The 11,180-nt window shown below is 31.9% G+C and overlaps 3 protein-coding genes across 4 annotated transcripts; all 3 read left to right on the top strand.

The window, feature by feature from the left end:
- Positions 1-262: 262 nt before the first annotated feature.
- Positions 263-1,086, top strand: LOC120146915 (DNA-directed RNA polymerases II, IV and V subunit 12-like). The gene is made up of 4 exons (XM_039160395.1): positions 263-355; positions 481-557; positions 646-738; positions 1,020-1,086. The coding sequence occupies exons 2-4, from the start codon at positions 518-520 to the stop codon at positions 1,040-1,042; spliced, it is 156 nt and encodes a 51-aa protein (XP_039016326.1). The 5' UTR covers positions 263-355; positions 481-517; the 3' UTR covers positions 1,043-1,086.
- Positions 1,087-2,389: 1,303 nt separating this feature from the next.
- On the top strand, positions 2,390-4,887 carry LOC120146914 (signal recognition particle 19 kDa protein-like). 2 transcript variants are annotated; one of them, XM_039160393.1, is made up of 4 exons: positions 2,390-2,510; positions 3,023-3,209; positions 4,099-4,198; positions 4,472-4,887. In XM_039160393.1, the coding sequence occupies exons 2-4, from the start codon at positions 3,033-3,035 to the stop codon at positions 4,603-4,605; spliced, it is 411 nt and encodes a 136-aa protein (XP_039016324.1). In that variant the 5' UTR covers positions 2,390-2,510; positions 3,023-3,032; the 3' UTR covers positions 4,606-4,887. The 2 variants fall into 2 exon arrangements, with proteins under 2 accessions (XP_039016324.1, XP_039016325.1); XM_039160394.1 differs by having other exon boundaries at positions 2,390-2,520.
- Positions 4,888-8,384: 3,497 nt separating this feature from the next.
- Positions 8,385-10,818, top strand: LOC120146913 (ras-related protein RABF2b-like). The gene is made up of 8 exons (XM_039160392.1): positions 8,385-8,486; positions 8,525-8,621; positions 9,012-9,089; positions 9,183-9,350; positions 9,631-9,679; positions 9,832-9,905; positions 10,381-10,474; positions 10,569-10,818. The coding sequence occupies exons 2-8, from the start codon at positions 8,583-8,585 to the stop codon at positions 10,667-10,669; spliced, it is 603 nt and encodes a 200-aa protein (XP_039016323.1). The 5' UTR covers positions 8,385-8,486; positions 8,525-8,582; the 3' UTR covers positions 10,670-10,818.
- The last annotated feature ends 362 nt before the right edge of the window (positions 10,819-11,180 follow it).

Here is an 11,180-nt window from a genome sequence, read left to right as displayed (position 1 = left end):
TTGATCTTATAAAATTATAAGTCAATTTTGAACTCATTCAAGCATCCTTAGCGGTGAAAAGGAATGTTATTTTCCTTAGAGATTTTGAGTTCGAACAATTATATCTTTAAAATGTACGCGTTGTTAATTAATTAATTAAGTTTCGAGCAGATAATACATTGTAAGCACCTCAAACTTTTTTAAAAAAAATTTATAAGTTAATACGATAATAAATTTATATTTTGATCCTGTCAAAAAGATATTCTTATTTACTTTATTTCCCCTCTTATTGTGATTGCGTTTTATGTCAACTATAAAACCCTTAAAAGAACCCTAAAACTTCAAGTCTTTCTTAGCAGCCAGACCTTTTGCTCTCGTAGTCGTAAGTTCTTTTACCCGATATCGTTTAAAAAGAAAATAACTTGGGTTATTTTTTATACAAATTGGTACTGTTTTTCAGTTAATTCGATTTATGTGGAGATCTCTTCGACTTTTGTGCAGTTGTCTTGAAGAAAAGACCTTGTTTGACCGAGCATCAATGGATCCGCAGCCTGAACCTGTTACTTATATCTGTGGAGGTTAGTATTGTAACCTTTTGACCCGTAAATAAACCCTGAAGTTTTGCCACTAAATTATGGTTTGGACCTTCCTTTTTGGGTTATAAAGACCGGGGGCAAGAGAACACGACGAAACATGGAGACGTGATACAATGCCGGGAGTGTGGTTACCGCATTCTTTACAAAAAACGAACCCGAAGAAGTAATGCTCCTCTCTCACCATTGTTGCCCTTTTACTTGATTTTATTATTGCTTTTATAAATGTATGTAATGATGTGTTTCATTGCTTAATTTTGGACCTTTTAATGTTATATAGTTTTTGCTTTTAGCTTAAGGGTCATTTCATTTTCGCCGGTTCCGGTCTTGACAAGTTCACGAAGAACTTCTGCAGTTATACTTCATTTGAGATTAGGTGAAGCAACCATAACTGTAAATGAGAAAAATCTTGTTTTCTTTGCTTTTATTCTTTGTGTTTTACTGCAGTTGTTCAGTATGAAGCTCGCTGAAAGTGGAGTCTAGAGAGGGGGGGAGGGCATAAGCACTCATGTGATCAAGAAACAATCTCGTAATTTGGTATGTTTTGGACATGGTTTTCAACATATTATATGTGGACTGTGCGGATTCGATCATTAAGTCGGATCCATGGTTGCTTGTTTAGTACCTAAGCGATGTCTATGTTCTGTTTCTGTGACCGCGTTAAGTGATTTCTGGTTACATAGTCAACTTTAAATCTTTGTGCATCTTTTACTCCTTTACGCTCTCGCATATATGTCGGAAAACATCTATTTCACCGGATGCCGATGACAGCAATCATGTGTTCAAAGTGATTAGTCCGTACGTTAGCTCATCCAAAGTCAAATGTTTAAAATAAAGAGGAAATCTCTTTTTTTGTCGTGAAATAATAAATTCATTTATCTTATTATCCTTAAAGTCATTTATTTTTTAAGGTTAATTTGGATACGTTGTTGAGACTATTATTTCAAAATTTGATCGTAATAAAATTCAGATTATAAACTCTAATAGTTATATCAAAAATCAAATCTCAAGTATAATTTCTTTTTTCTTATTTGAATAATTCCTACTTAAGGGAAGGGAAGCGGAACTTTATTCCTAATGGGTATCGAACCCACAACTCAAGATAGAGAAGATATGTCAACTGAAAGCTTTTAGCTATCTGTTCCAGAGATTATTGACATCTCGAACCTAATTTAAAAATTGATTTTAATTTGAGATAAAAAAAAATTGTTCATGTACACTTAAATTCATTGTTTTGATAAGATCTCATAATGCCTAATATTTAATTTTTAGTTGAGTCGAATTAAAACCTTGAAATAAAAATAATTCTCCTTCAACGTTAGATTCTTTAATATGCAATCCATTTTAGTCATCATCGGTTTGTATTTGTTTGTATTATCTCTTTGTGTCATTTTAATTTGGGAGATCACCTTCGTCTCTGTCGTATCCGATCTGAATTATTGATCAATAAATCGGATGTCGGTAGTTATACAAAAGATTTTTCTTTTTTCAAATAATATTTTATTTTATTTTATCTTAACTGCTGTTAACATTATATTTAATAATAAAATATAATTTACTTGAGTAATTAAACTGAATTAATACTTTTAATTTTATATTTTCATATAAATATATTTTTATGAATGTAATTAAAATATATTGGTGAATAATATTTAAAAAATAATGATAGACTCGAAATAAAAAATAATACATCAAAACACACTAATACTGATATGTAATTTAAGGTTTATAGGCTCTTCAATATCGAACGAACCTCCGTAATTATGAAAACAGATCGGCCCAGGCCCTTAAATGGTATTTATATGTATGTAATTTCTAAGCACGCTCGCACGTGTTTACAAAACGCTTTCGCATTTTGCTGGAGGCTTAAAGATTCGAGCAACCCAAGATTTCGAAGCCACATCCGACTCTACCGCCGATCAAGAGTCACCGCAATCGGTAGGTTTATGCTATAGAGAAACGTTTCAATTATATCGGCACTGATTTTGATGAAATGTGGGTTATTAGTTTTGATAGTGGATCAATTAATTTAATGGAGAAGAAAGCAAGCTTTTTCCCTTAAAAATGAATTTTTTTATTTAGGGTTATGCTTTTCCAATTATTCAAATTTCCTGTTTTTTTCTTCAATTTTGAATGTTTTCAGTGTGATTTTTCAAGCGATAGATCAGATATTTGACTTCAATATTTTTTTTAATGTTAAAATTGCTTGTTTGTTGAGCTTTTACGTAATAAATATTGGGTTTTTGGATTGTATTTTTAGGGTTTATCTACCTCTATCGTTGTTGTAATTTCATTTGTGCATGGTTTCGAGCATTTTCTTAATAAATGTTCTATTTACATTTTTTTTGGCATTAACACGTTTATTAAGAGTTGTTGAATAATAATATCGGTTCTGAACTATTTCGTATGAAAGTTTTTTGCTGAATTCTGTGTTATGTTGTTCGGTTAAGATAAGAGAAGATGAATGGAGAAGTCCCCAACATTAAGAAATGGGTGGTTTTCTATGCTGTTTATATTAATTCGAAGAAAACGGTAGCCGAGGGAAGGAGAATCAGCTTGGCTAAAGCATGTGAAAATCCCACTTGTGCTGAAATCGCTGATTGCTGCAACCATCTCAAAGTCCCTAATGCCATCGAGGTTCGTTCTTGTATGACTTGTGATGCCATTGTGGAAATGTGGGGAAAATGATATACCGAATCTAATATGAACTTTTTTCCTGATTAAAACTCGAGGTTTCAAGTAACTTATTAAATAGTTCCATCAGCAATGATCGAAATCTGTTGTGGATAGCAACAATTATATGTATTTCATTCTGTTACAATTGAAATAAACGAAGACTTGTCTTACCCTTGTTGCTTTCTGTCATTGCTTCCTTCTGTCCTGTCCCAGAAATCTACCCATACATGGACATTTAGGTCATTCTATTATCCATTTGTTCTAACAGTTACTATATCCTTGGGTGAATCAAAATTAACCGAGGGCTCTAACCACTGTTGTATCAATGCCTCCTTTGAGGATTTAAAATTCTTATGGTAACTGAATGCCACAAGTATGGTTTTTGGATTTTCATGCACTGCTCCGTTCATCATTCAAGGGTCCATCCAAGAGTGCTGGGTCTACACATACAATGTTTTACCTTATCCATTGTTGATTTCTCCTTTTGTATGTGCACTGTTACCGAAACCTATCTTTAGTTGGAAGATTAATACTCACTTTTATTGTCCGTGTCTTTTGTAGACTTTTTTTCCCTTGCCATCGATTTACCTTACAAGAAGGCTGCTCCTCAAACCTCAGCAGCTTGCTACCTTTAGAGCTATTTATTAGCTAAATGATTTTGGCATCCTATGACAAGGATGCTAAAATTATTTGCCTAAAATCTTGGAACTTGGGCGTTTGAACGTATATGCCGAATAACCATTCATCTCACTCTTGTTGCATGATTTGTCAACTTTTTACTCTACCAGCTGTTTGAACAAACTAGTTCTTTATATTTGTTATGTAACCGAGTTAAAGTTGATTTGTACAGATTGACAAGGCATATCCTCGCGATTTCATGCAAAGAGGGAGAGTGAGGGTTCAGTTGAAAAAGGAGGATGGGACTCTATGCAATCCAGCCATTCCTTCAAGTAAGTGTAGTTTTTAACATAATTCAACTGCCTGTTAAAAGCTTGAGAATAAATGGTTGAACTCTTTCAAGCAAAAGTGCCATATTTTCCGTAGAAACATGCGAGTTATTTGATAGTGTAAAAGCATTCTCCATCTTCGATTTTGCGAAATTAGATTATGAAGGGAGAAGTGTTGCCCGTGTCTCATTTTTTCATGAAATTAAATGAGAAGAAGAACAAGAATAGTGCTGGAGTGAATTATGCGTCATAGTTTCATAATTTGTGCGGTTGCAGGGAAACAGCTGATGCTCCAAGTTGCGGAGTTGGTACCTAGACATCCGGGGAGGACGAAGAAGCAGGAAGCTCCATCGACATCGAGTACTGCTGGATCTTCCAAGTCCGGGAAGGGCGGCAGAAAAAAGCGATAGCTCTGTTACTCCCTAGACAGCAGAAGGTCATGGTTTTCCCTTGGAACGTTTTAAATTTTGCCATTGAGCTAAACATCTTCATATGGTTTACCTTTTCATTTATGGTTATCTGAGCGAGCTTTGGAGATGTTTACAAACGAATTCCTTAGATTCTTGATAGTTTAATCATTGAACCCTTGAACTTTAGGTTTTGGTTTATCAAATGCAGCTCCCATGGCGTATGCTTGTTAAACTAAGGCTCAAGTAAATGATTTGGTTCCCGAATTTGTCACTTTTTTCTAATATGGTACCTATGTTTTTTTTCTTTTCTTTTTTGTAAGGCTTAAATGCACCATTTCCCCTTAACTATACCGTTTTTACCGAGTTGCCCCTTAAAGTATTTTAAGGGACGTTTTGCCCCCTAAAGTATAAATCGGTACCTTATTTGCCTTAAACCGTCAACTCCGTCAAAAAACAATCGAGTAAATTAAATATTTAGTCACTCTACTATTTTGCAGTTCTGTTTGAGTTACCCAACTTTTTTTCTTCAAAATCATCACTAAACTTAAATTGTTGTTACGTTTTGGTCACCCAATTTGATTCAATTTATTTAAAAAATTGTAATGTATAAGAATTCGCTTATATTGTATTTTTTACTTGACACATAAATTTATTTTTCAATAATAAGTAATATTATACAATGAATAATAAATAATATATTAAGTTATATATAACGCAAATAATTCAACAATAAAAAATTTTGAAACCAAACCAAAATTTAAGCAAAAAAATAACTATTAAAATTGCATCCAAAGTTAAAAGAAATCCGTCCCAAACAAGCTGGAAGCCGGGCTTTTCCAATTGCTTTCCCATGGCAAGATCTAGTTTTTCAAACAATTAAGATAAAGAAGAAAATATTTGAAAAAAAAAAACAACAACTAAACCTACCTCCAAAGAAGAAAGTTTTTTAAAAAAGCTTAAAGGATCCGATCGATGGAGGTGTAGACAGTGCAAGCGACGATGAAGGTTGGGAAATATGAGGAAGGAATGTCCAAAAAGAAATAAGAGAAAAACGATGAGTTTGATTTTGTTCGGATTCACAGAAACACTTGAAAAATATGTAAATTTAAAATTTTAAAATATAACTAATATATTTTTTATTTCAAAATCAAATCTCATAACTTTAAAAAATGATTTTTATATTTTATACTCATAATTTTTTATAGTGTTGTTGATGATTAATGTGAGAACGCCAAGAAAATAGTTTGGGTGCATGAGATTAAGAGGTTTGCTATTCCAACCCTGTCGAGTAGGTCTACTTGGCACAATATTTTTTTTTCCGGAAGTGACGCGACTAACTATTTTTCTGGCGTGAAAAAATATATTTATTTTTTTTATCATTTCTCCAAAAGTAGATAAACTGGGTGGGTGATCAGTGTTTCTTCGTACGTTGTGTAATTCTCATTTATGATATTTTAAATAAATAATTAATATTTCATTTAATAGAATTTTAATCACATACAATTTAATATGTTATTTATTATTTATCTTATAATATTATTTATTTTATATTTATTTTAAATTTATGTGTTGAGTAAAAAATATAATATAAATGAATTCTTATACATTAAAATTTTAAAAAGTAAATTAAATCAAATTGGGTGACCAAAACGTAACAAAACTAAAGTTTAGTGATAATTTTGAAAAATAAAATTAGATAACTCAAACAGAACCGCATAAATAGTAGAGTAACTAAATATAATATAAATGAATTCTTATATATTAAAAATTTAAAAAGTAAATTAAATCAAATTGGGTGACCAAAACGTAACAAAAACTAAAGTTTAGTGATAATTTTGAAAAATAAAATTAGATTACTCAAACAGAACCACATAAATAATAGAGTAACTAAATTATAATTAACCTATGTGTTTTTTGACGGAGTTAACAGTTTGGGACAAATGAAGTAAAAATTTATACTTTAGGGGGCAAAACGTCCCGAAAATACTTTAATTGACAAGTTGGTGAAAACAATATAGTCTAGGGACATTGGTACATTTAATCCTTTTTATAAATACAATTTGTGCCGGAATTTGTCTTCCTTTTGATATTTCTTTTTTCTAATTTGGTGTTTGAATTCAACAATTTTAATATGTAATGATGTGATATTTGTCGCATGCCACAACTTATTGGGTTGTTGAAATGACATCAATTTTTGGAAAAAAAAATAAATCAAAATGTTTTTTAATGAAAATGTTGACTAAAACTTTAATTTTTAATGTGTATTTATATTGACATGAAATTATTTATTTTTTATTTATGTAAATAAGTAATTTAAAAATATTAAAAAAGTAAAAAAATATTTAAGAGAAGAAAAAAATGAATACATGTGTGAATGGTAACTAAACTCAAGTTTAAAAAAAAATAGTCATAAATTTCATTAAATTTATCTTTTATTCCTTTCATTAAATTTATCATTTATAGGAATAAAATTTGTATGCTAGTTTGGGTATTAAAAAATACTTTTTAACATTAAATTTATTAGTCAAGTTGGTAAAACAACTAATAATTTCGAAATACTATTTATTGATTTTTTAAAAATATTTAATTTAATTATATATATATATATATATATATATATTATATGTTAATTTAATAAACAATGATTCTTTAACGCGGGCAGAGGAGGGAATTAGGTGGAGAAGTTTAGCCTTTTTCCAACATGTGGAGAAGGTGCATGATGACGAGTTAAAGGACTTATATGGTCTAACTATTTTTTTAGTCCTTTTATTATTGCAAAATTTTATATTTTATTTCTTCATTTTAGTTTAACGCAATTTGATACTCTATTTTAAAACATTATTTGTAAGTTCAAATTGATAACTAGATTAGTTACTACTTGCTATAGCTAAAGTGACGAATATCAAGATTGTATATTACTCTTTTGTAAGATCAATATCACGTGGAAAATTTAATCAATTAATAGTGAATGAACTCCATATAAAAAGTGATTGTAATGATTCAATGATAGTCACCATCTCCTAAGGGGTTATCCATGAAGTCAGGGTGAAATTAAGAATTTATTAAAGTAAGATTAAAATATTTTTTTTTAAATATAACATTTTTAATTGAGGGAGTCGGTAGAATTTTCTTTATTTATCTTTCAAAAATATAATTTTTTTAATATTAAAAAATAATTGGCAAGAGACTCAAATTCTTGATCCGTGCTTTGTTCCGCCTATGCATAAAGTCTTTCTCTCCATATGTCAAAGTTCAATAAGATGTATTTTTAAGAATGAATATATTAGGTATGACTCGTAAATATACCGGTAAAATACATGATTATTTTTGTAAATATGTATCAGAGTTTACTTATTATAAAGGAGATGTAATCAAAACCTATGAGATATTGAATGACAAATCTAGCGCCGCCCAAGGCACCGAGGACGTAAGCACATTGCTGAACCTCATTAAAATTATTGTGTTCTTTTCGTTTTCTTTACTCGATTATTCAACATGACATAATATGTTATGAAGAACATCTTTAGCTCTTCCTCCCCTTCTATGAAAATTTAAAATTTTAAGGTAATCTCTCTCCTCATCAATCCATCCATAGGTGTCTTCCGTAGCTATCATGGAGATTGGATATTGGGTTATAACTTAGACATTTAAGTAGAAAATTAAGTTTAATTCAGGGGCCATTTTGATTATTAAACCAATAGAAAAGGCAAAAGAATTCCATAGAAGAAAAGAATATCAAAATTGGGGTCCCTTTTCTTTAAAGTCTTCGTGAAGAGACTTTGGTTTTTGTTATGACCCTTTGGCATTTTCACATTCCTCTTTAATAGATCCTCCTAATTGTTTTCTTCTTCAACAATCCAAATCACAGTTCTCAATTTCATTTTGGCTTGACTGCATAATTTTTATTTATTTTATTGATTTATTTTCGATCTGTTTTGATTTGGCAAACACATTAATCTGATTGACAAGGAGATCCCATGGCCACCACTGGAAACAAGAACATCAATGCTAAATTAGTTTGTTTTCTCTCTCTCTCTCATGATCCTTTAAATCCTCGTTTTTTTTAATTACTTGAATTTTCATTGCTTTGGGTCGTTTTAGATGCTGAATTATGATCTAGGTCTGGATGTTTTCTGCTTCATGTTTGCTTTTTATGTGAATTATTTATGGGTTATATTGAAATTTGTGCTTTCGGTCGGCTTTAAATGCTGAATTATGATCTGGGTCTTGATGGATTGTGCTTCATATTTGATTTTTTTGCGAATTATTATATGGTTTTTGCTTAGTTTTGCAAAATGTTCTTTTGATTTTGTTGGTTGGTTTTAGAGCCAATCAAATTCCATGTTTGATCTTTGAACTGGTTCTTATTGCATGTATCAGTTGTTAATATGGGTTTTATTCTTCAGGTTCTACTTGGGGATGTCGGAGCCGGAAAGTCAAGTCTTGTTTTGCGCTTTGTTAAAGGCCAATTCGTCGAGTTTCAGGTTGGTGCGGTTATGGGTTGTGTGAGTTCAAACATCATTGAATCGAATTTTGAGTTAGGAATATATGGTTTGACCTTGATTTATAATATGTAGGAGTCGACCATAGGAGCAGCTTTTTTCTCCCAGACGGTGGCGATTAATGATGCGACCGTAAAGTTTGAGATTTGGGATACCGCCGGCCAAGAGAGGTACCATAGCTTGGCACCAATGTATTACAGGGGAGCTGCGGCTGCGATCATTGTTTACGATATAACGAATCAAGTAAGTTCATGATGTTTAAACAGTGTCTTCTCTCTGTGATTCGGTTATGTAAACTCGAAAATGCCTACTGCTCTAAATGTGACGTTGGGAGATGAAGGAAATTAAACTTCGATAGCTTGTAATTTGAGGTCATACTTGTTTAACTTCGATAGCTTTCTTTGAATATAACTTCAACCATGCGTCTGCAACACAATGTTCGACTAGGATTTGTATGGTTGATGCATCAACATGACGATGTTTAGTATCTGAAAGAATGGTAATAAGTGTTCTTATTTTGTAGGCGTCGTTTGAGAGAGCCAAAAAATGGGTCCAGGAACTTCAATCACAAGGTAGTCATTTTCTTTTTCTACTCCTTGGTTGACATTCGTCTATCGAGTTGATTATTCTTTTTTTTAATCCTTATGAATTGTTTATTTACATGCCCCAAGTAATTGAATTCTAAATTTGATGTTGAAATCCTTCTTTTCCTTTTACTTTGAAGGCAATCCTAATATGGTAACAGCACTTGCTGGGAACAAAGCTGATTTACTTGATGAAAGGAAGGTGGTATCGGAGGCAAGTTATTAGTTTCTATATTTCTCTAACTCTTCATTTTTCTTGAACTACCTGTTTCCGATACCTATCCTGATATGGTTATGGAGATGCTACTCTACGAAGACCCTTCAATTGCTAGGAAAAACTTGGAAAGAAAATCTGAACATAAACTGTGATAGGAAAAATGTGGAAAGGAAATCTGAACATAAACCATGATGGACTCATGCTGTTGTCTGTATCATACTCTTAGACCATGTTTGATCTTTACTTCCCTTCAAACATAACATTTTATATCATTATTAGTAATCAGTAATTTTTAGCATTGTTAGGTAGAATGACTGCTAGGATTAGTGTAATTTCGGATTTTCGACATTTCAAACAAATCTTTTTCTCTTTGAGATGATAAAGGTTCGAATAAATTCATGGTGCGATTTCGGTTTAACATCGACATACATGCAAACATTCATTTGACTTCATATTCTCCTCGATAATTCAGGAAGCAAGTACTTATGCCCAAGAGAATGGTCTTTTCTTCATGGAAACTTCTGCAAAGACTGCATCCAATGTCAACGACATTTTCTACGAAATTGGTAAGTTTAATTTGTTGTTTTGTTTAAGTTCCCGCTCAAAAAGCATTATTTGTTCAATGAGTCAGCGGTCAACTAATCCCCCCTCTCGCGACAGCTAAAAGATTACCTCGAGTGCAGCCAGCACAAAACCCTGCTGGAATGGTTCTCACGGATAGACCTGCAGAACGGACAGCAAGCGCATCTTGTTGCTCATAGACAAAGGTATGTATCTTTGAAGTAGCTCGTGTAACGATATGTGCAAGCAAAAGCTCTATCTTTCCTTAATATATACATTCAGCTCTATCTTTCCTTAATATATACATTCGATATACGATTGATAACAACAATCTGTTAGTTGTGGTGAAGATTGGTTTTCTTTGTGTCATGACTTATTGTCAATGTCAATGTTGATGTATATTTTTCATAATGTGCCAAATATGAATTCGGCAACCAGGTCCGAACAATTACTACTAATATCGTACAATGTGCGATTATACATGGTGCGCGAGAAGTGGTGACATGAAAATAGTAACAAAATACTATAGATAATTTCAAAGTCCAATTAGTTACCACTTTCCTCAACTACATAGGCAAAATAAGCTTTGGTTCTTGAAATTTTTTGGGTCAATTTGCTTTTTAGGTCCTCTCAGTTACCACTTTCTTGAAATTTCATCCCGACTCCGTCACTGTTCCTGTTCTAGTGGTGCCAACTAGAAATATCACAATC

This window comes from Hibiscus syriacus, unplaced genomic scaffold (assembly GCF_006381635.1).
Source record: "Hibiscus syriacus cultivar Baekdansim isolate YM2019G1 unplaced genomic scaffold, ASM638163v2 tig00110931_pilon, whole genome shotgun sequence".
NCBI classification, from domain to species: Eukaryota; Viridiplantae; Streptophyta; class Magnoliopsida; order Malvales; family Malvaceae; genus Hibiscus; species Hibiscus syriacus.
Note: the sequence above shows the minus strand (reverse complement) of the source record. Positions and strands in the feature narration are given on the sequence as shown.

Bases quoted from the DNA above. Each gene is read 5' to 3' on its own strand.
- LOC120146913 (XM_039160392.1), top strand. From the start codon at position 8,583: ATGGCCACCACTGGAAACAAGAACATCAATGCTAAATTA. The intron at 9,680-9,831 runs GTAGTCATTTTC...TTTACTTTGAAG, and splicing joins CCAGGAACTTCAATCACAAG to GCAATCCTAATATGGTAACA. The intron at 9,906-10,380 runs GCAAGTTATTAG...TCGATAATTCAG, and splicing joins AAAGGAAGGTGGTATCGGAG to GAAGCAAGTACTTATGCCCA.
- LOC120146914 (XM_039160393.1), top strand. From the start codon at position 3,033: ATGAATGGAGAAGTCCCCAACATTAAGAAATGGGTGGTTTTCTATGCT. The intron at 3,210-4,098 runs GTTCGTTCTTGT...TGATTTGTACAG, and splicing joins AAGTCCCTAATGCCATCGAG to ATTGACAAGGCATATCCTCG. The intron at 4,199-4,471 runs GTAAGTGTAGTT...GTGCGGTTGCAG, and splicing joins CAATCCAGCCATTCCTTCAA to GGAAACAGCTGATGCTCCAA.
- LOC120146915 (XM_039160395.1), top strand. From the start codon at position 518: ATGGATCCGCAGCCTGAACCTGTTACTTATATCTGTGGAG. The intron at 558-645 runs GTTAGTATTGTA...TGGGTTATAAAG, and splicing joins TGTTACTTATATCTGTGGAG to ACCGGGGGCAAGAGAACACG. The intron at 739-1,019 runs GTAATGCTCCTC...GTTTTACTGCAG, and splicing joins CAAAAAACGAACCCGAAGAA to TTGTTCAGTATGAAGCTCGC.